The sequence below is a fragment of the Nannobrachium achirus genome (genome assembly GCF_963921795.1).
Source record: "Nannobrachium achirus genome assembly, chromosome: 9".
Taxonomy (NCBI): Eukaryota; Metazoa; Chordata; class Actinopteri; order Myctophiformes; family Myctophidae; genus Nannobrachium; species Nannobrachium achirus.
In genome coordinates this window covers 43,239,969-43,263,650 of record NC_137818.1, presented here as the reverse complement: position 1 = coordinate 43,263,650, position 23,682 = coordinate 43,239,969, and the positions used below count along the sequence as shown (strand labels likewise).

The window sequence follows — 23,682 nt, the reverse complement described above, 5'->3', positions numbered from 1 at the left end:
TAATGAACGCAGTAAACGTTCCATTCAGTGGAGATATTCGTGCTTGAATACTAGTCGCACGCCGCCCTGACTCCTGGCGCCCGACCCCGCTCTCTCTGCTGGCACTGATTTTTATTATTTCCTGGATCATTTGCATCGGGGAATCCCTTGGACCGGAGCACTGGAGCAGCAGTGAACAACCGCTGAACTGACTGACGGATGCCTGCGGGCTGCGGACCACGGACCACTATATTCTGACGTGTTGTACGCACCACTCACGCCTTCTTCTCTGTATATAGTTACTCATACGGTCGCCTGTCTGACCGAGTCCGTGTGAAAGAAACAGTACATTTTCTATAAAGATGGCCACAGACGAGCTGTCGTCGAAACTGAGCCGCCGGCTGCAGATCGAGGACGGGACCGAGGGACCGGTGGCCGTGGACGAGGCGATCATCGGACATCACGAGAACGGCGGCGGGGCGGAGGAGGAGAAGTCGAGCACGGCGAACGCGGACTCTGAGTTGGGGGCTAAATTGCAGCGGAGGGGGAACCTGAACGAGGGGCTGGGCGATCACCAGCAGCCCAGCATGAAGGTCTTCAACCCCTACACGGAGTTCAAGGAGTTCTCCAGGAAGCAGATCAAAGACATGGAGAGAATGTTCAAACAGTGAGTGTTCACAGTCTTCACCCTGATCTTCACACACACAGTGATGGTCACGACCATTAGGTCACGACGTGGCTGAATCATCCACTCACATGACCAGACCACATGCTGTTTTTTTTTTTATTTTACATTCACGAACATAGATATATAGGCCTTTTAGATGATCCTGGCTGTCCAAGTGACTTAAGGCTAAAAGCTGTAGTATGCAGATGTTGGTGCATGGTCGTAGTAGAGTGATCAGCAAGTTGCAGGAGGTGTAAGAACTACTTTACAACCATGAATTAATCTCATCTTCAGTATACTGACCAAGTTGTTGTTACCTGAACAAATACTTAATACTAATAATTTAATTGAATGTCAGGCCAGAATGTAAGGCCACCACAGGTCTAACTTGCCCAGCTGTCAGTGAACAGTTTTCCCTTCTCAGTAACATTAATATAAATTCAAATTGAATGGTGTCTTTGTAAATTAATGAATTAGTCAGGTGTGGCTGAAAAACACAGTTATGAATTACTACAGGAAATAGTCTTACTTTGCATTCTATCATACTTTGGATGTTGATTTGGCAATAATTTAAAAAAAATGTGTGAGTGAAATAAGGTAAACAAATGTGATTCAAATAATGTGTAAGCAGCTGCATACTGTCTGCTCCAGAAACCCACTTGGACCGTGGACAGCACTGAAAGCAGTGGCTGTCTGAAAGAACAGACAGGCCATGTGTGCCACACCTACAAATGACTAATAGTTATCTACGGTATAAAGGAAGCACATTCTGGACGTTTTTAGAAATCCTTTATTTAACCATGCAGGGTAAATCAAATTGAAGTTTCCACCTCATGCTTCAGCTTCACACACACACACACACACACACACACACACACACACACACACACACACACACACACACACACACCTGGGACCTTACCTCTACAACCACAGTTTGTAGGCCACTGAGCACTACGAGCTATTAAGCTCCACTTTATGGCTCATAGTAAACGCAGATGAAAGACCTGTATTCCTTAATAGTGCATAGTAGTTACCTACTAGTAGTATGTGCATCTTTTCAACCTGTTTAAGCAATATGTAATGTTTTCTTTAGCCAAGGCACATTTTGAGTCACAATAATATCACATAAACTAAAGACTTGTCTTTCAGATAGCTTGGTCAGACAGACTGGTATGCCTTCAACAAGCTTTGCTAGAAATCAGTGCTCATGAGAGTTAGTTTAATTGGGCCGCAACAATGCAGTGTCTAGTTGATGGATTTAACTGCAATACAATGACCCATGCTTAGTATTTTACCATAACCTGAAAGATAATTCACCCTCTGTCTTCCCACGACCTACTTATAAACTCAGATTTAATTCTGAGTTTATACAAATGTTACACTGAGAGTTCATGATGAATGAATGAGTTTACTGTGTAGTTTCCAGTGCCAACACTGACAGCTTGTTGTCCTGTTTAGTTGTTGAATGGGGTTGATGGAGCAGCCTGGAGCATCCCTCAGGCTTGCTGCTCTACTTTTACACATTGACAGAACAACACAGAGCTTCTTTGTCAAATTGGAGAGAGAAGTGGTGTGAAACATCGGTGGGTCTCACATGAGAATGCAGAGAATGTGTGTCACTATCAACATAACTTTGTTTGGGATGTCTGCTGCATTTATATTCACACTGGAAGCAAGTCAATTAGGGCGTAGTGAATTATTTGTATTAAGACAATGGTAGACCTGTAATTATTAAACATTACATCTCTGAGAAAATGACCATAGTTTCAGTTAACTTCCTGTTTCCCGCACCGCCTCCAGCTTTTTATGGCAGGTGATTTATGACAGGTTCCCATCCCTTTTAATGCCTATCTCATTATCATGCCTGCCTGTGTGCTTTCATGCTGCCATGTCATAGACTTGGGTCATGAACAGAAAGAAAAGACCGTCATTATTACTATTGCAAACCAGATAAAAAAAGATTTTGGTTAAATATGAAAACCTAAAAGAAAAAGACAATCCTCTACTGTCTGTAAAACAGACACTGACCAAGTTCAAGTGTAACGCCTAAAGACATTGTTATTGATAACAAAAAATTGTGGTGCTTTCTGAGGCTAGTTGAGTGTTCTCTCATTTGAAATAGGCATTATTTATTTTAACAGGTGCATTATATTAAAGTTAGTTTGTTCCAGCAGTAGTTTCATGTCAACACTTCTACAGCAAACAACCTGGTCTTCAGAGGAAAGGTCAAAGTGCAGCAGAGCACCCAACTGGACTAACATCACCCCTTTGTGACCTGTCCTGAACCGTATAGTGTAAGGACTAGGAGTCATCTGTCTCTACTCTAGCAGAGCATAAGGAAACAGAGGTTATACTAAAGGAGAAACATGATGGCACATGTAGTGAAGTGTGGACAAATGTTCTTGTAAGTGATGGCTGTAGTAACCGACACAAGATTACTAGGGCTTTGACTTGTGCATTTGAGAAGCAGTTGGTCTGAAAAATGACATCAAGGGTTACATTAAAGTCGGACAGGAAAGAAGAATCAATGGTTTATTATTTTACTAATAGTCTGAATGAAGGGTTTCTATTCTATCGGCACATTGCCTATTTAAAGTTGTGCCATTCGGTTTTTCTGAAGGTAATGTAAAGGTAAAGTTGTTTTGCTCACAAATCTCAGGAGACCACCTCTAGCTGCAACTCACATTGACAACTGACACCATGTGATACTGTATAGCTTCACAGAGCGATTGTCAGCACGCCAGAAGCGTATGCTTAATGACCTGTAGCATTAGAAACAGATCTCAGTGGCGTGTTGAGAGACTCTTGTCATAATGGGCTGCACTGTGCACTCTACCCTCTAGTCAGTCTAATAGGTTCTTGGCTTGTGGCCCTAACTGTGCCAACATATGGCACTCACACTCACAAAGACCCCTCCCAATTGTCCCTCTTAATGAATTGCAGGTTCCCTGAAGAGATTAGATTAATGGCTTCTACTTACCCACCTAACCAGATTAACCATCTCTTGAATAAGTCACTAGTTGGCTGCTTTAGTTGGCTATTGTCATGGGTTAGTATCAGCTAATGAATGTGAAATTTTGGCATCTCTTGTCATACCATGAATAAGTCTCTTTTCTTTGATCTTGGGAGTAAGTCTTACTGATATCATACAGTATACATTGTGTAGTCCAGTGGTTTTCAAACTTTTGTGCCCTAGGCTCACCAATGGGCAAGTCAAAATCTCAAGGCAGTTAAGGCACACCTGTATTCATATCTAGAATAGTCTCACAACAACACTGTGAGCTAGGTTAGGGTTTTAGAATCAGCCTCAGGTCTAAATGGGTTAAAACACTGATCAGCTGACTCAAAGACACGAAGCTGGTATCGCTTAAAAACAGCTTGCCTATTTCAGGAACTGGTCTGCCTAAACATTCCAAACTGTGTTGACAAATCCCTTTTCACTTCCTGCTCATCATTTATTATTTCTCTTTTCTTACATCCTCACTACCAACTACCAGAAAGTCCACTTGATTGCTCTCTCTTTGACAATCACATCAGAACACTGACTCACATAAAGCCAATATTTTCATGAAGTTGTTATAACAAAGCCCTATCGCTGCTCTACCCTTCCTTGGTAAACAATGCTCATATCTCTTGTTATTGTTTACTTGTTTACTTGTACATCTCTTCTCCCTGAGAGACACTGTCTCTCATAACTATGGCTGTATTAGACTAGACCACCCTGGCAAACATAACCCTCCTAGTGGTCAGTTTATATCCACACAGATTTACTCATTAGCCACTTGATCGGTTGCTCCCATAGAGTTATATTTAATATAGAGAGCGGACAGCCCCGACCCTAGCTATTTATTTCAATGCAAGTTGCTCAGTGGCACCCAGAAGACTGCAGGAGGAGCTGAATTGTGTAGTGATTGGTTGCCCACTGGTCACACAGTGAAAAGTTTGCCAACTTTGTGATTGGCAGAGGCACCGAGCAGGCACACTAGGGTAAACCGTAGCCTTACGCACGCGCAGTAGCGTTCAATTCAGGTTTAACTCAAACGGCCACCATGTCCATTCAGCTTCAACCCACACGCTGTTCTGGGGGCTTGGTTGCTCCTCCATCACGGATAAGAAAAGACAAGTAGTGGTAGTAGCAAGAAGCTGAGTGCAGCATCTAAATGTAAATGCATCCCAGCACTCAAACCATCAGCGGTTTCTCCTGTATCCGATTTCCATTGACCTATAATAACATCTCCTGGTGAGAAAGAACAGTTCTCTGTTTCAATTATTTAACACTTGACCATTAAGAGTTGAATATAGCCATATAGGTCCAGGACACATGTCAGACAATTGCAGTTCAAGTTACTTTTATTGCCACACAACCAGGTTCTATTGACTAATAAACCTCTTACATTGTGGCTTGTGTGGTCAGTCAGTTGAGTAGGATGAGCATATCTGAGCAGATCTGTGAGCAGTGAGAACTGTTCTACGGAATTTCTTGAGAACTGGCCCACTTCAGAAAGCTTCAGAACAGCTGTGCTACTCTGACCATTTAGAACAGGTAAGACTTTGTCCTGGACAAAATAGCTGAATGTTGATCAATATTGTGATGCCCAAAGGTGTTTTCTATGGCTTGCAATCAAAAGTTGATCCCAAAGTTGGCCTTTGCTACTTTAGACAACTTAAAATATTAGAATGGGGAACTTAAGATATATTGTTGAGTAGGCAATTTATCAGATTTAGGCCTCTGCAATCGTCCAGACTTCTTCTTATTATTAGACATGGTTCTAGGGTCATCTATTCTGAACACAGAGAAGACATTGTTTGACAATGACAAGCGCAGAAACAAGATGTGAATGTGATTCACTCCATTCACTTAACCACACAAACCCTAGCATCCCTGTTCTGAGCATGTCACAAGGCAAACGTTTGGTGAAAATAGCAGATATAAAAGCTCACAACACAACACGTTCTGAGTGTGTAGATCGGCTATTTATCGTAGGGAATATACTGGGGTGGTTGATACTGCTGGGAGACCCCGGCCAGCAAATGATGTAGGGTTTAAGTGGTTCACTTTTTCTTGCCTAAGTAAGCATACAAACGTCCATCAGACCTGCGGATGGCTTAGCTCAACTCCCAGCAGAGTGCAGCCGCAGAGATGATGTCCAAACATCCTCCTGGAGATTCCCAGTTCCCATGACCCCAACCCAGTGAACACGACCTATCCAGTGGCTGACATCTGGGTAGTGGCTCCCTCTGTCACTGGAGAGCTTTCATATTACTGTATGTGAAGACTTCCCTCTGTTTTTCCTTCCCTTCCTTACATTAATCATGTAAACCATCTAGTCTAGACTTAGTAAACTGGACAAGCTCACGTTGTGTGCTCTGTACATGAGTATTGGACCGCTTTTTTCCATCTACACAAAATAGCTTTGCAAAATAGCCAATCTACAAGCCCACAACGTGCCACAACATAGATAGGCTATTTTTGGCTAATGTTCCATCCCAGAATATGGATGCTGGGGTTCAGGTGGTTAAACAGCATTGCTTGGGGTGGTTAGCAGAGATTACAGAAAATATTTGGGTGTGTAATTCTTAAAGCCTGAATTCCTTTATATGTCGGTGGGCTCATTGTTTACCAGCTTGCAAAGCAAGCTGGTCTTGCAAAGCTGGTCCTTCAGAGCTGGTCTTGCTGGTCTTGCAAAGCTGGTCTACAGATAATCAGCCGATAACCTGTCAAAAGAAGGAGATTCTGAGATATTAGATATTATTATAGTAAATATACCATCATACCATTTATATTATTATAATATAAATAGTACGATGGAATTCAGTTTCCAGTGGATTCCACAAGGACACTAAACTGCTCTATAAGTCACAAGCCGGTATAAAAGGACTATGTAATTTCTTGTTTCTTGACTTGGTGTCATAGCAACTCATGATGTCATAGGATGATGTCACTTTGAGTGCTAAAAGGGACTCTGTTGGCAATGTGAACTAATGGCCCTTGTCAGGGCTTGGAGCCAAGAATTCAGGAATTTCTGAGGAACGTTGTTGCATGGTAGAGAAATGTGTCTAGTTATCGGTCTGAAGAAGGGATGCTACTGTGCAAGAAATAATATACACAGTAAGTGCCTTTGTTACATCCGTCGTCTATCTTAACCAGGGAATAAATTTACGTCTGACACACTTACACACTGCTCAGCAGAGCCACATATCATTGTGCGGCTTAGGATTGTCCACAGACTCCACACAATTCACCATTATAGCCTGTGGCAGACGCTATAGACACAAAAATGCATGTCTAGGCAGCCAAGCATGTTGTATGCAGGCTGCCTTTAAATCTAGTGAGTGCTACAGCATGGAAGAGACTGAGAGGGCTTTCCCTGTTCCTGCTCTAGTTGGCCTAGCTGTTGCCTGGCAACAGGGATTAAGGCCTCAGGACTGGAGGAGATTGGCGGGCAGTAGACAGGGAGGGCATGGCCAGGAATGAAGTGCGTGTGCGTGCATGTGACTGGTTAACTGTTCAGGAATAGTGGGTCATCATGAGAAGACTGAGGCCGGTGATTTATTCAGGTTATAGTTGAATTACACATCGTGGGTCATTGTGTTGCAGTTAAACACCTATGCCCTAAATACTTCTGCTATTTTTGTAAATGATTGCAAATGTTTGGAACTTCCTCCAAAATAGAGATCATAAGAGATTCCAGGATAGATGTGGATAATTGTTTGCTCAGCACTATGAGAATTATTATTGTCAGTCAGTTGCTTATTGCTACTCTAGCTGTGGTCTATGGATGGATGAATACAGCAAAATCGGAATGATTTACTACCAACCTTTTAGATGTTCAGCATCACAGATATAGAATACAGATAATGGCTGTGTATTTTCTATTTTCTGAATGTATGGTCTAATATGGTGCTGTATCTTCCCCACATGCTACCAAATCATTGATTACCCGAGAGACCCTCATCAGAAATGTTCTGTCTCATCCCAGGGACATTTATCATAGCTGTCTCTGCCCCATCTGTCCTCTGAATACAGACCACTACTGCAAACAACTCTCTCTATGCAGTTATGACTCACTCATAAGGTTCATTAGTGTCTCTCTCGCTCTCTCGCTCTCTCTTCGCTCTCTCGCTCGCTCGCTCGCTCACACACTGACCTTTATAACAATGGTTTCAGAAAATCTATGTATGTTTAACAATGGTCTTGGAAGAAAATCTATGTATTTATAGGCCTAAGCTGTGTTACCCTAGTCTTATTACAGAGTACAGTATGTGATCGCTGCCCATTGTTGCGAGGATGAATCACACGCATGATTCCTCTGAATTCTCTTCAAACAGAGGTGTTTGCAGCTTACTAATGATTAATATAAGATAGCTTTAAATGCCCACACCTAATTTGAGGAACATATTACAGTCACCATGCCAGTAACCTCTCAAAACAGATTAAGCAGCCAGCAGAAATTCGAAGGAAATGTGTTTTCCTTCTTTGTTTTGCGGGTGGGTTCCCAGATTGCTCTGCCAGTAATTTATAGCATATTGGTATTATTAGTATAGTCTGGATTAACTAGTATGGCGTAGTATGTTCCTGTAAAAGGGGAAATGACACATTGTTTGTATACAGCAGGGTCTGGCTTTTCCCCGGATTTAATTGACAGATTACCAAACCCCCCGTTTGTCACAACACCGCAGTGGTGTGGCTCATGCTAAAGCCTTTCCTTTTCAAACAGCCTCAGGTCAATTCGCTCACATGGTCACAGGAAAATGTCTTCCGCACATGCTAGGCTTGGTCATATAGACTGTGTGCTCTTATCTCTCTTTATGCATCTTTTGCCTGTACATATTTGTCAAAGAAAATAAACAAAAACTCAAATGTCAAGCTAAATGTTAACATTTAATCATTTGCAGAAGCAAAGCATTGCTGCTTTATTTTGACAGTAGATATCGGTAGGAACGAGAAGGTACAGAGGTGGGATGACGTGATACAGCTCTGCACAGTACGAGATGGTGTCGCCATTAGTAACTCTTGAGAGGGTCCGTTTGGTTACATTTGTTCACTCTCAAGAGTTAAATAAACAGGATATAGAGATTCATTTGTTTTGTCTGTGCTTGATTGATTCCATCTCACTTTTCAATTTATCTCTCACACTTTTCGTCTTCTTATCGTACTCACACATACTGTATACTTGAAATACCTTGTTGTTGTGCTGTAGAATATGTGAAATGAAGTGCGCCCTAGGCGCTCCTATTCCATATAACATTTATTACTTGCGGCAGCAGAGCGAGCAAGTAGGGTGATGAGTGCTGTCTCTATGTGGCACCAATTAGCCAATGAAGAGTTGGCAGACTTGGCACCAATGCACGGATTGCACGCTATGCTAAAGTTTCTATAAAATGTGATCACAACTGAAAAAGACTCAGAAGGCAGGTTTTATCATTACTTTTAGCTGCGTTATATCAGTATGCATACATCTTCAGTCTCACCTTTCAAATGTTCCGGGAAAGAGTCGAAAGACACAAAATCGAATATCACTGGACACGGGTAATAAAAAAAAGATACGTTTAGAAGTACAAAGTTTCAATATGCAGTAGTACAATGTTGTCTCTACGGTATAAACTTTGTAGTGTAATTCCGCGCTTCCAGCGGAGGTTCTGTAGGGTTCGAGAGTTTGATGGAGGTGGAGGCTGGCACGTCTTGCCTGCCTTGATGTCGTCGGGAAGCTGAAGTCTTTTGTCCATGTGTTTGCTTATATGCCCCCATAGTTCATTGTTCTATTTTTGAGTGCTTGGAGTGGGCACATCCCCTCCCCAATCTCATCATGTCTTTAATGTGTACATGTCGTGGGTGCGGTCTGCGGTGCCCCCCCCTCTCCCCCCCTTCTTCCTACCAGGAAACGCAGTCTTAGAGGGGTCGTAAAGTCAAAGTTCATTCGCCCAAGAAGGGAGGTGAGAAGGTGGTTTAAAGAAGGGAGGTGAGAAGGTGGTTTAAGCATCTTATCCTCTGGCAAGTCGTGCATGGTATTCACAGTGGTGGGGCATTGTGTCTGTCAGCCCTTGATCCTGGAATTGCTGAGTAACCATTTGGCTGAGTTCAACCTGGTTCCCAGATGATGCCCTGTTAGGGAAACCACACGAATATAATCCCTTTTATGCTCATAAAAGGGGACTTGAGACTGAGAGAGACTGAGAGACAGATACTGACACTCATGGACGCATGTCTGGGGTCTCACAGCACACGGTTGGTTCTACAGACAGGGATCTCCTTATATGGGCATAAAAGGGATTGTATGTGTGATGTCAGACGTCATAGGACTTTTCACATAATTAGTAACCGAGTAAGCATGTCTGGGTTCTCACAGCGGTTGGTTCTACAGACTCCAACTTTTGCACACGGATAGCTCAGATTTTTGCCTATGTTCTTAGCTGCACCCCTGCCGTTAATGTACTTGCACAATGTACAGTTGTATGAAACAGAACCGCCGATCCAACCAATATGCCCATATCTCCATATACAGTACATGGATCTCCATATATGGGTATCAGGGATCTCCATATATGGGTAACTGGTCCGATATATACCGCTATATATTAATAATGAATTCCGTCCTGTACGAATTCCGTCCTGCGTAACCTCGTCCTCTGTGTGACCTTGCCCTTTAGGGCGAGGTCGCTTTTCGCCCTTGTTTTTACAGATGACAAGACAACATCTGAATCAGAATGATTTGCCACCAGTCAGTAGTGAGGGGTTTTCCCGGGAAATGTGGGTGAAAGCGGGGGCTGGCTGAAAGAAAACCTCAGAGTCGCTAAGCTTCTGGCCAAGTTTGACATTAATTGGCACCATACAGACAGATGCAATGTAACACATTAAGTCCACAATGTCCACACGATTAGTCTAGTTATACTGGGTGCTGAAACCTTTGAAAGAAAAAGCACTATAAACAGTCAAGTAAGCACTGTAACCCTGACATCCCAATTGTGGACATGTCATTATAGGTACAAATGTATTTCTGAAAATAAATCTGAAAATCACAGACCAACAAGCTCACCACAATGGGCCATGGTGTTGTAACCTCGTACATTAAGTGGTTAATAAATCAAGGGAGTGGATGGTATTCTATCAGGACAACCCATATAATTGTATTCAATTAGATCCTTATTTTATTTTACTTGTAATTACTTTACTTACTTCCAACAGGACCTTTATCTCAAGTGTAGAGATGATATAGGCGTAGGTGAATGCTTGACGTTTGCAACAGCTGTTAAGTGGACCTGGTTATGCCCAAATAGGGATATTCATAGTTGTCGTCTCTACGTTTGCACAGAAACATTTCTGCAATTGAGGAAGTTGGGTCAATTTGCACTTCCTCTTTGACCAAGTTTACTGCGTAAGTAGCTGGTTCCTTCCTGAACACTCAGACACAACTCATTAGCAGATGATGATGAGTGCATCTCAGGTTCAGCCTTATTGCATTTATTCAACGTACTGTACGTTTATGCTCCATGTGCCTTAAACTGTGCCAGATAAATAAATGATCTGAATCTTGAATCCTGGCTATATCCACAGTTTCACAGAGCCAAAGGTTCTGGAAGACTAGTATAGTGTTGTTAAAGTGGGACTATTTTTAACCTGAAATTATGTAGGCTAACCTATGCATTTTGCCAGTGATTTGAGAAGGAACGCCCAAGACACGATGCATTTGGAAGTGTTATGTCAGGTTTTCTTTTCCGCCTCACTAATAGAACGATGGAATTTGGGTTAAAAAAAAAAGTGGAAAGTTCCCTTTTTCATAGGGTCTGCCATTGATCTATTTAAAGAAGTTTGTTTTCAGGGAGTGAAATGTAAAAACTATATTAGTTTAGAGGAGACCTCCTGCTGACAGAAGGAAGTGGACCCTGTGTGAGGGGCCCCACTTCCTATCAGACGAGATATTTAATTTTTTTTCCTCCCCACATCTTTTGAACATCTTTTTGTTTTCACTTCTGCCAAAGAATACTAGCCAAAGCACACTTGGACTTCCTTAACACAAATTCCCTAATCTAATCCATCTAATCTAATGGTTTTCAAACTCAAATTACTATGTATTTGGCAGCAGACCCCCATCTAAAAATATGTTGTGCCTGGGACCACAATACAATATTTGTATTGATAAAATGTAAAAAAGAAGGAAAAGAAAACACACACAGACCTGTGTGAACTGAAGTGAGCGGTGCTGCTGATGAGGATGGTAGAACCACATGACATCACAGGATAGGACATTGATTTTGTAATGTTTTGTTTCATCACATTTATGCTGTATCCTGTATGAGTTCTCTGTTTCTGCTTACTAAAGAGCTGGAGACCCTGTTACTGAACAAACACTCTATAACAATGATTACGGAATGATGATACGGAATGATTTTATCGGAATAAAGAGCTATTCAACACTTATTTGAACAAAATATCACTTATTCTTCCCTTTATAAAAGGTTCACAGAATTCAAAGCTACTTGTGCTGGAACGGAAAGTCTTAACAAAACAGGCATGAACACGACAGGAACCTTAGGAATCTTGGCATGACTCCCCAGAGGAGCCATAGACAACCTGGACCTGCCCTAACAGAGCCATAACATCAATCTATATACTGTTTCACTTTAAAGCTAATTAAGTTCAAAGTCTGAGGCAAAAGCATGTTAAGAGTTGACCTCCCAGTCCCAACCTAAAGAAACCAGCAGAATTTGTGGAATTCCTTGTACATACTAGTACTTATTAAAGTTGTTGTTTTAAATGTTCTCAAATAGATTTAAATATTTCATTATTCAGAACATCGGTAATTGGCGGTTTAGGACACAAGAAAAAGAGAGCCCAACTTCTGTTTCTCGTTGTACAACTGCGTGATTTACCGAAAACATCAGTTTGTTTATCCATAGATAATGAGGAAGTTGAGAGCTGGAGGAAGGTGGTTTGTTGGGAGAATTCCCCTCATGTTTCTGTGCTGTTGGCATAAAAAGGAACATGCTTAACTAGAAGCAGTGCTCTTCCGAGCACAGGTCTCCACCAGACCGTGCGTCCTTGTGAACTGATCGGTGGAGTTATAGGTAAAACCACAAATCAGCCTGTTATAGCGCCACCATGAGGCTGATTTAAAAAAGAATACGTGGCATTTCTTCCTCGGCCTAGTGGGAACGTGTGTGCGCGATTTCATGATAATTGCACTTTGCGTTTGTGATTTGAGGCATTTTGTTCAAAACGGCTCAATCCTACAAACTTTGGAAGCCAATCTTAGCCAATCAGGATGGAATATGCCAAATCGGAAAGATCCGTGTCGATCACATGACTGTCGAGATACTGCCTACCGATTTGTAGGATTTTTGGACAAAATCTGTAAGAATAGTGCACAGAAATGTGTTTTGCAAACATCGGCCACTAGGTGGCGCTAGAAAAGGCCCATTTAAAAAATTTAGGGCAGAGGTTCTAGTTTGGCATCCAGGGAATGTGTGTGCTCACTTTGGCAGCGACCGGGCCAACGGCGACTGAGATTAGCTGCTCACAAACTGCGAGGACGCACGCAATCCTACAAACTTTGAAAGCCAATCTTAGCCAATCAGGATGGAATATGCAAAATCGGACAGATCCGTGTCGATCACATGACTGTCGAGATACTGCCTACCGATTTGTAGGATTTTTGGACAAAACCTGTAAGAATAGTGCACAGAAATGTGTTTTGCAAACATCGGCCACTAGGTGGCGCTAGAAAAGGCCCATTTGAAAAATTTAGGGCAGAGGTTCTAGATTGGCATCCAGGGAATGTGTGTGCTCACTTTGGCAGCGACCGGGCCAACGGCGACTGAGATTAGCTGCACACAAACTGCGAGGACCCACGGACGGACACACATCGGCCACTAGGTGGCGCTAGAAAAAGCCCATTTGAAAAATTTAGGGCAGAGGTTCTAGATTGGCATCCAGGGAATGTGTGTGCTCACTTTGGCAGCGACCGGGCCAACGGCGACTGAGATTAGCTGCACACAAACTGCGAGGACACACGGACGGACGCACGCACGGACGGACGCACGGACGCACGGACGGACGGAGGGGAAAACATACTCTCCCCTCAGCCTTCGGCTGGTGGAGACAACAACAGACTGACAATGGGAGAAAAGAGGTTCCTTGTGCTGCCAAGATGAGGACGTGCAGCAGTTATAAATGAATGCTCTGTTGTGTTGCGTATGTGTGTGTGCCACTGTGTGTGCCACTGTGTGTGTGTGTGTGTGTTTCAAAGAGGTTGAGAAAAGAAAAGCGCTGCAAGTGTAACTGTTTGTGCTAGCCTCACCCCAAACCGCCAAGGTCTTCAGTAAACGCTGGCTGTTGCCATGGCAAACGTGCTCAAGTAGAGGAAGCTGAGAAAGTATGGAGGAAGTGGTTTTAAACATAATATCCGAGGGGGTGAGGTGGGTGGACAGGAAGCCACGTCTTTAGCTCAAGTCCTTATCCATTCACCTTTGTCCAGTTTTTAGTTGTCTTTACTGTAGTTAACTGTTCTTAAACGTTTTAATCTCAAGGAACCCTGAGGCTCCCTGGACACCAATTTGAACATTAATTGCCAGACCCATGAAATGGGTAGGCCTACATAAGCAAATGTCGGTCCGGGTTTTCTATATAAAGGGTATATATGATGATGACATGATGATGACATGCCTACAAAAGGCATGATGTCATAAATGATGATGACAGACAGGGGGTCTGGCACAACCAGGTTGACCTGGTCTAGTTTTATATACCACCAATACTGAAAGTTGTTGAAAAAGCATTTTCTAATTTAATAGTGTATATTGCATCATCATCTTCTTGTAAAGCTTCTCATAAACAGTTTTTACGGTCTGTGAAACCACAGGTGTTTCATTTTCGGGGGATATTTGGGGGCTAGGTTTATTTCAGAATTAGGTCCCTGGTCAAACAGCGATCACATACATTCCTGTAAAGGTCTGACTCAGATCTCTGTGTGTGTTTTTGTGCTGCTCTGTTGCTTCTAGCACGGTGAGTCAGACTGCAGACTTCCTCTTATTTCTTTATCTTAAATTTATAATGGCACAAGAGTGCCGCTTGCCAAATCAAAGAGATTTATTAGTTATTAACACTTAAGCTTGTAGATCAGGCAAGCAACACCTTCATACTATGGACTATATTGTGTGTGTGTTTATTTTTTTTTATCTTCCTCTCCATATCTCTCTGTGCCAGGGACAAACTCCAATGTAACAGACTGACTTGAACTGGCGCGACCTTTGAAGCCGTTGGCTTAAGTTGGCATGAATGCGCCCACTAGCCATCACATCTCTGGCAGCTGTTTGTTTAAAACATTACATCAGCTCCACACCCACTAAGCATGTTGAGTTAAGCTCTGCCCACCCAGGCCATTAGATAATCATATTTTCATGGACTGAGGATATTCAGCCAAGTCTATTCCTGAACAAATCTGGAACATTTTCTGTAACATTGCTTGTAATTAAGGCTGCAAATAAAAAGTGTATTACAAAATATGACTTATTTTTATTAACAAATCTGGAACATTTTCTGTAACATTGCTTGTAATTAAGGCTGCAAATAAAAAGTGTATTACAAAATATGACTTATTTTTATTAACCTCTTAAGCATTAGTTTATACTTTTCACAACAGTGTTGTGTATAAAAATGGATTATTTATTTACTTTATCGGTTATCTTTTATTTTTTAGTAATCGTTTGAATTCATTTGATTGTTGCACCCTTACTATTTCTTTTATTGTCATTTTTGCCCATATCAGTGGAGCAACTTCAAGTTTAGTCAGAACCAGAAGTTGAATGGAAAAGATGGACATAAATGTGTTTCAATGTTCTTAGCACCATCATGTGGTCTCAAGCAGTACTACATTCAATCCATGTGTATTAATTTATGGTCAGCTGAAATTGTGCAGTCACTTATCAACAAACTATATTTTCTAGTATTGTTAGCTGTTGAGGAATTTGGTCACTTTAGCAGCGAGTAGTAGGAAATGCTAGCTAGCAAAGATTTTTTTTTTTTAAGATTTGTTTTGGGGCTTTTTGCCTTTATTGGATAGGACAGTAGACTGACAGGAAATGGGGGAGAGACAGGGAGTGACATGCGGCAAAGGTCGGCCGGATCGGGAATCGAACCGGCGACGCCGACAGGCATTGATGCCGAAATGGCAATGCCTATATGGTATGCGCCTGGTTAGGGCTGTCACGATATGACATTTTACATGACGATTAATTGTCACTCAAATAATTGGCGATTAACGATTTAATTGTGTTTTTGTCGTTGATAATTACATTTCTGTTTGGCTTTTAGGCTTTGAAGTTGTACATGGTAGATATGACACACAACCTAAATATACAAAGAAATTACTGACATATTTGACAACTTACTACTTAAAAAAATAACTTTGATAGTGGAAATAGCCGATCTACAAGCTCACAACGCGTTGCGATGCGACGCGTTGTGAGCTTGTAGATCTGCTATTTCCACTATTTCGGAAATTTTTCAACATTCACGATTATGACGATTATGACAAAATAATTGCGATAATGTCAAATAATCACGATTAGACGATTATGTAATAATTGTGACAGCCCTACGCCTGGTCCACTAGGCCACCAGGCGCCCCGCGCTAGCTAGCAAAGATTGACAAGCTCCATTTCTCCCCACCTGTTTGCAGATATGATGCAGGGAAGGATGGCTTCATCGATCTGATGGAACTGAAGCTGATGATGGAGAAGCTGGGAGCGCCTCAGACCCACTTAGGCCTGAAGAACATGATCAAAGAGGTGGATGAAGACCTGGACAATAAGCTGAGCTTCAGAGAGGTGAGAAACAAAGATAACAACCTAGTGCAGGGGTTCCCAAACTTTTTTGTCTCAGGGCACCCCATGAATATTTTTTTAATCCGAGGCACCCCTTCATTATAATTTTCACTCCCAACACCTTATATTTATAGCATATTGTCGTTGCCGGGTGGAAACCTTGTATGTCCAAAACTGTTCGTCTTGTATTTATCATCTATAAAATGTACTAAACTAGTGAAAACAGCAGATCTACAAGCACACAACGCCTTTGTGTGCTTGTAGATCGGCTGTTTTCACTAGTTTTGTGCGACAGTCTTGTATGATGAAGCAGGGCTTTGCTTTACCAAAAGACGTACACATTAGAGATACAAGGTTTCTGCCCGACAGTGATGATATTTTTGTGATTATGTTGCGAGGAAAACGTTGAGATAACAGCCATTTTGGTTAGAACGGACTGAAAATAACTTTGTACTTCAAGTTTCCAAATAAATTCCAAATATTATCAAATGATCTCGCGGCACCCCTCGACTGCCGTTGCGGCACCCCAGGGTGCCCCGTCACCCACTTTGAAAACCCCTGACCTAGTGTCCAAACTGTCCATCCATTTGAAAACTCTTGAGTTAAATACACTGAGGAGTGTGCTGTGTATAGACTCAAATGTGAACAAAAACGGAGAGCTGAGCTGACGGCACTTAAAATTCAACAACGCAGTGCAATAGTAGATTGGTAAAAGGCGGAAAGTGGAATTATTTGTAAAAGTATTTAAATAAAACAATAGAGAAGTGTTACATGTACATGGTATTAGTAAACATACAGTACATAATACACTCACTTCAAACACTAAATATAAATTAACCAATGCATAGTAGTCTTGACTTGTGTAGCCAGACACCTCCACCTATCTGGTTACATCTACATTCAATGTAGGGGTTAAAATGGTTGGACACTATTTGGAGATTTAAAAAAAAAAGACAGCATTGTTAGTCTTGGTAGTAGTCCTTCATATTGGGATAGTATCAGGATTGGTTTCTAAATCAGTAGAGGTTTATTAGCTGCCATTGTAGCATCGCTCTTTTAGCCCCTACATTTAAGTTAGACATCCCCAGAGGTTTTGGTAGGCTGATGTTCTGGCTATACGAAACTAAATGCATAGTGACCTCAAATGCACTGAAAAACATTTAATGGCGGCTTTTACCATTAATCCACCATGAATCATTCATTGGATTTTAGTGTTCCATTTTAAAACTTTGACTTTAAGCAAATAATATGTTATCTTTTCGTCTAGTTCCTGATGATCTTCAGGAAGGCCGCAGCAGGAGAGCTGGCGGAGGACAGTGGCCTCTGTGCGTTGGCCAGGCTTTCTGAGATCGATGTCTCCACCGAGGGCGTGAAGGGAGCCAAAACATTCTTTGAAGCCAAAGTAAGTGCATCTTACCCAAACACTGGCCAAAGTAGTGAAAATAGCCGATCTACAAGCTCTCAACGCGGCGCGAAGCAACGCATTGTGAGCTTGTAGATCGTCTAGTTTCACTAGTTTGGGTCCCAGGCGAACGTCTAAACTCTTTGGGTCACAGGCTAAAAAGTTTGGGAACCACTGATTTAAAGGACTATAACCATAATACTGGCAATTCATGTTGAGCCCAATGGCTACCAATTCCTTTATATTTGTATTACTGCTGACAATTTTCCAAAGCATAGCATAGTTTAATTTTGTTTAATTCACACTTCCTTGTGATAAACTTGCCTGCTCCTCTCTGCTCCCCTGGCTGATATTTCTCTTGCCGTGAAAAAGTCGTAGACAATTTGTTTGTAAAACAGTCTTTTCTACAGGGAATAATTATTTCAAATCAATCCGTTCTTTCAGCTGCATTAAAACACATTGGATAATGTAACTATGACAACAAGATAAAGGCGACAGAAAGTTCACAGTGTTGCATTACCTAGCCTACCCAAGCAAGTTTCAGTATTCAATAGGTTAACCAATGCATTAGCAATGGTGTAGTAATTGTGGGCTCGCCTGGAAGGCGAGCACACGTATGTTATCTTCATTATTTATAGTCAGTCAGTATCTCCTCAAAACTTTGGCGCGATTCATCTCTTAAACGCTTACACCTTTCAACACCATTCAAATTTTTATGTGTTCAGCTTACTGAGGACACGTGTGCTTGTATTTTTGGTTTTGAAATGTTTTGTAGTATAAATATAAAAAAATAAAAATGTTTAACTTTAAGCACCCAATGCATTTCCAATGGGTTTAGTGAGTAGAGAGAAGGATAATAGACCCATGTTTATGTTAAGGCGCTGTGGCTGCAGTGTTCACACTTCAGATATGCTATTTATATCATTGCGTTCACACAGGTCTGCTCTCTGATTTGATCCAAATATCTAAGCTGTGTGATGTATATATTCTGAGTTAAAACTACAAATATCTATAAATGTCCATCTCCACTCTACTGATTGAGACAGCTGTGATTAAAGGCCTGTCTGTCATTGGCTGTTCTGTGGTGCTGCAAAGTAACCAAGTACATTTACTCAAGTATATACAAGTACTTGTACCTACAGTACAATTTTGAGGTACTTTTACTCTACTTTCCATTTTTGTTACATATACTCTACTATAAATACAGCATTTGACAGCCTCAGTTACTTGTTACTTTGCAGATTTTATTATTAATAAAAAACATAGATGGACCACTTAATACTGCTATGAAGTTGATCTACAATGTGCACACGCACGCACGCACGCACGCACACACACACACACACACACACACACACACACACACACACACACACACACACACACAAACAACTGTTACTGTGTTACTGTGGAGATGTTTGCTTGTATTTGTCTTTGAGACATGTTTTGTAGTGTTTTAGAAATTTTACTTAAAAAGAATAAGGTTTTAGGATCCCGGGCAATGGGATTTACAGTATATATCCTAGAACCCGCAGGGACAATCAGCCGTATTAGTGGTTGTTGTTGGTTTTCAGGGAGATATATCTGCATTTTCAAATCAGATCCACAAACACAATAAAAGTCATGCTCCACTCCTCAGTCTGGAGTGGCCACAGAAGAACGCCTTGGTTATAGACATAGTGGAGGACAGATGTGTTCTGGGATTGTTAACCTACAGTATATGCACTCAATATACACCTCTAGAACACATAGAATATGTACAGTAAGGTTCAGTAGAGTACAGTAAAAGTACAGTAAGGTTCAGTAGAGTACAGTAAAGTATAGTAAGGTACAGTAAAGTACAATAAAGTACAGTACAGTACAATAAAGTACAGTAAGGTACAGTGGAGTACAGTAAAGTACAGTAGAGTACAGTAAAGTACAGTATAGTAAGGTACAGTAGAGTACAGTACAGTAAGGTACAGTACGGTACAGTAGAGTACAGTATAGTATAGTACAGTAAGGTACAGTACAGTACAGTAAGGTACAGTAGAGTACAGTAAAGTACAGTACAGTAAGGTACAGTACAGTAAGGTACAGTAGAGTACAGTAAAGTACAGTAAGGTACAGTACAGTAGAGTACAGTAAAGTACAGTAAGTTACAGTAGAGTACAGTAAAGTACAGTAAGGTACAGTAAAGTACAAAACAATACAGTAAGGTACAGTAGAGTACAGTAAAGTACAGTAGAGTACAGTAAAGTACAATAAAGTACAGTAAAGTACAATAAAGTACAGTAAGGTACAGTGGAGTACAGTAAAGTACAGTATAGTAAGGTACAGTAGAGTACAGTACAGTAAGGTACAGTACGGTACAGTAGAGTACAGTATAGTATAGTACAGTAAGGTACAGTACAGTACAGTACAGTAAGGTACAGTAAAGTACAGTACAGTAAGGTACAGTACAGTAAGGTACAGTACAGTAAAGTACAGTAAGTTACAGTAGAGTACAGTAAAGTACAGTAAGGTACAGTACAGTAGAGTACAGTAAAGTACAGTACAGTACAGTACAGTAAGGTGCAGTACAGTATAGTAAGGTACAGTACAATACTGTAAGGTACTGTACCTTACAGTACCTTAAAGTATCCTATTTGTTGGGTTGGAAGCGAGCCCACACTGTTTCGAAGGAACAGTATTTCTAGTTAAAGTATCATATCATTGCTGGTGGCGCAGCTATCTAATCCTTTTCTCCAAAGGGAAAAAGAACCCTTAATGCTTTAAATTCACCAGACAATGACCTGGTCTATTCACACATTGGACATTGATTTTGGCCTAGGGAGCTGGCAATACCACAACCCCATATTATGAGGGATCTTTTTTTGCAACCCAATCACCCCCACCTCCATTTCATATCAACATCCATATTTGGGAAAGAACTTTGTCCACATTTTGCCCAACTTAAACAACGAACCGCAACTCGAATCACACTGGTATATGTTGTATATCGTCGTTGTCGGGTGGAAACCGTTTGTTTTTATCATTTAAAAAAATTAACTAAACTACTGAAAACAGCCGATCTACAAGCACACAACGCCTCGCGGGTGAAAACAGCCGATCTACAAGCACACAACGCCTCGTTGTGCTTGTAGATCTGCTGTTTTCACTACTTTTGTGCGACAGCATTGTCTGATGAAGCAGGGCTTTACTTTGCGAAAACACATTTGAAACTCAAGATACAAGGTTTCTAGCTGACAGTGACGATATGTACAATCCCCGAATTTCCCTCCTGGGATCACAAAAGATTTATCTTTGCATTAAACGTGTCTTGCGCATGTGTGCGGATGCTCTATTCAGTTTAATGGAGTTTGTTGTTAAGTGTTCTCTCTGCTTTCTCGCAGGTTCAGGCCATCAATGAGTCGAACCGCTTCGAGGCAGAGATCCGCGAGGAGCAAGAGTCCAAGAAGAAGGAGGCAGAGGAGAGGAAGCAGAGGCAAGCAGCTTTCAAGAACCTGCAGTCAGCCTTCAAGTAACGACCAGGGGCTGTGTGCCACGAAGCCTTTATGCATCCCCCTGCCTCTCCTAGGGTCCTCTCTGCCCTGCCTGGGTTCTTAGTCCGTCTGACTGTGCGTCATTTTATCTGTGTGTGTGTGTGTGTGTGTGCGCGTGTGTGTGTCTGTCTGGGTCCTGAAAATCAGTTTAGGTGAGGCAGTTCTGTACTTACCTAAAGGGTTTCATACATGTCGCTAGTCGATGATGCAATGAGCTGTACACATTATGACCGCTACTCCTATGCCAATGACAATTATACTGACCATGACCATTATACTTGTTTTTCCATTCATTGTGATGTTGTAACTTTTCGTTCCAAAGTGGTCCGGTGTCCAGCTCATTGTGTTTCGCTTTGATTAGTGCACTCTCTACATGATGTCATGTTCTGTAGAATGTATGCTGTAGCTGTACACTTCTCAAATCTGAAAGAATCACTGTGCCCTCCCTGGCTGCAGTGTATCTAGCTTGTCGGGGCTGTTCAGATAAAAAAGTAAATAATAATAAATAAACACGAGTGCATGCTTTCCATATTGGATCGTATTCTATGACGGGGTTTAATTTTAGACTATATTTTTTAATGTCGGGTGGGGAGGGATGGGAGTTAACCAGGGTGTCCGTTGGTGATGGTTTTGCATGCGTGGTGGTGGTCATTTTTCGGAGTGTGTTTTGCATGGGCACTGTAAAGTTCAGACAATCTTTGAATATCCCTCAAATGGTCCCCTAGCCTGAGAGTCCACCCAGGCCTACTCGTTCAACTACTGACAAGCAACAGCAGAGCTGAAGCATCTGTGATGCGACGTTCAACTAGGTCACTAGGTGTCTCCAAATGTCCACCGCTGATGGCGAGAACATCCTGCTGTCTTGTAACTGTGCTACTCTGCTTTTAATTGCTGCTATATGTTAAGATTATTACCAATAATCAATGTGAATTTCCCCCAAAATGGCAATCTGGATCCAAAATGACAGGATGTCGGGCGGCAACCGGCTGCTGAGCCAATGGAGTTTTGTTTAGTGCTTTCTGTCGTGGTATCATGTAAGTGTAGGATTTGTGTAGGGAAAGATTTGAGAAGGTGGTGACCAAAATTGTTCCAAAATTGTTGGCAGCTGCATGAGTTAGGGAATCAACTTGTTTGCTTTTGAATGATAATGATGACAGGCAAACCAATACACCTGAGCACTCAAATATTATGTGCAACACGGTTTGGGGATTTCGCACTGACTCTCGGTTTTAGCGGCTCGAGCCTTGTGTGTCCTTTCAGACTCAGAATACGCATTTGCTAGGCTTATATGCAACACAAAAGCAGCATCAAAAATATTTTTATTAAGGATGATACAAAATTTGGTTCTCAACATGAGCACAAACCAGTTCTTTGAGGTGCAGATATATTATGATCTTTGCCTATATTGCAAGATGTAATGTATATGGTGCTTACTGTCGGTAATCGGCAACATTTTTGCTTAGAAACTTAGAGATACAGTATACGCTATTTGCACTCAATTTGGTCATTTGTATGTCTTAATCAAGAGATAGATTTAATCTTAATGCAAATGCTCCAATTTAACTTTAATTAGCTTCCACTGTTTGAAACATGAGAATCTAAACCTGATAAACCTGCTAACTAAAAGAAAGGCTGAATTACAGGCATGGGTAGATTGAGATTATATTAACATATCATTTTCTTTCTTGGTGGACGTTTCTTTTTAACGACCTACTGTACTTAATGTGGTGGCTTTTAAGCAAGCAGGTAGGGGCGTACCATGAGGGAAACATAGATATTAATCTATGACATAGTTTGTGAGCTTCCGGTATAGTGTTACCGTATTAACATATTGTCAACTGGTACTTGGCAGCACGTCACAGCACAGTGCAACTGAAAAGTTGAAAGTTGTGAATAAAGAATATAATATTTTTTCATAATTATAAATATTAAAAAGTGCTTTTAGTTTTGTATGGTCAGGGATTCTGTGAAATGTTCTGTGTTGTTATGGCTGTTGTTCACAAATTTTGAAAGAAAACAATACACTCACTGGTTGTCAGTTGTTCATAATACAGTAACTATTGTTTTCCTTTTGCGGCGTGGGGACTAATTCTATGTCGACTGCTCTGATTTTTATCAAATGTGTCGGGAACATTGAAACGTCTTTCCATGTCGTCTTGTGTGGAATGTTGCATTTGACTAACTTGTTTGTGTCAACATTGTATTAAGCTAAAACAAAAGGGGAAGAGGGAACAAAACGTGACTGACTTAAAAAAAAAAAAGAGAAAATAACTATCTGCAGTGCAGAC

General features: G+C 41.4%; 1 protein-coding gene across 1 annotated transcript; it reads left to right on the top strand.

Annotated features, from left to right (window-relative positions):
• The first annotated feature begins 24 nt into the window (after positions 1–24).
• efhd2 (EF-hand domain family, member D2) lies at positions 25–21,974 on the top strand. The gene is made up of 4 exons (XM_080734329.1): positions 25–646; positions 16,324–16,471; positions 17,736–17,870; positions 21,245–21,974. The coding sequence occupies exons 1-4, from the start codon at positions 342–344 to the stop codon at positions 21,374–21,376; spliced, it is 720 nt and encodes a 239-aa protein (XP_080590455.1). The 5' UTR covers positions 25–341; the 3' UTR covers positions 21,377–21,974.
• The last annotated feature ends 1,708 nt before the right edge of the window (positions 21,975–23,682 follow it).

What these genes read in the sequence shown, in the direction of transcription:
- efhd2 (XM_080734329.1), top strand. Translation starts at nt 342, where the DNA reads ATGGCCACAGACGAGCTGTCGTCGAAACTGAGCCGCCGGCTGCAGATC. An exon ending in ATGGAGAGAATGTTCAAACA is followed by an intron (nt 647 to 16,323) that starts GTGAGTGTTCAC and finishes ACCTGTTTGCAG; the next exon opens with ATATGATGCAGGGAAGGATG. An exon ending in ATAAGCTGAGCTTCAGAGAG is followed by an intron (nt 16,472 to 17,735) that starts GTGAGAAACAAA and finishes CTTTTCGTCTAG; the next exon opens with TTCCTGATGATCTTCAGGAA.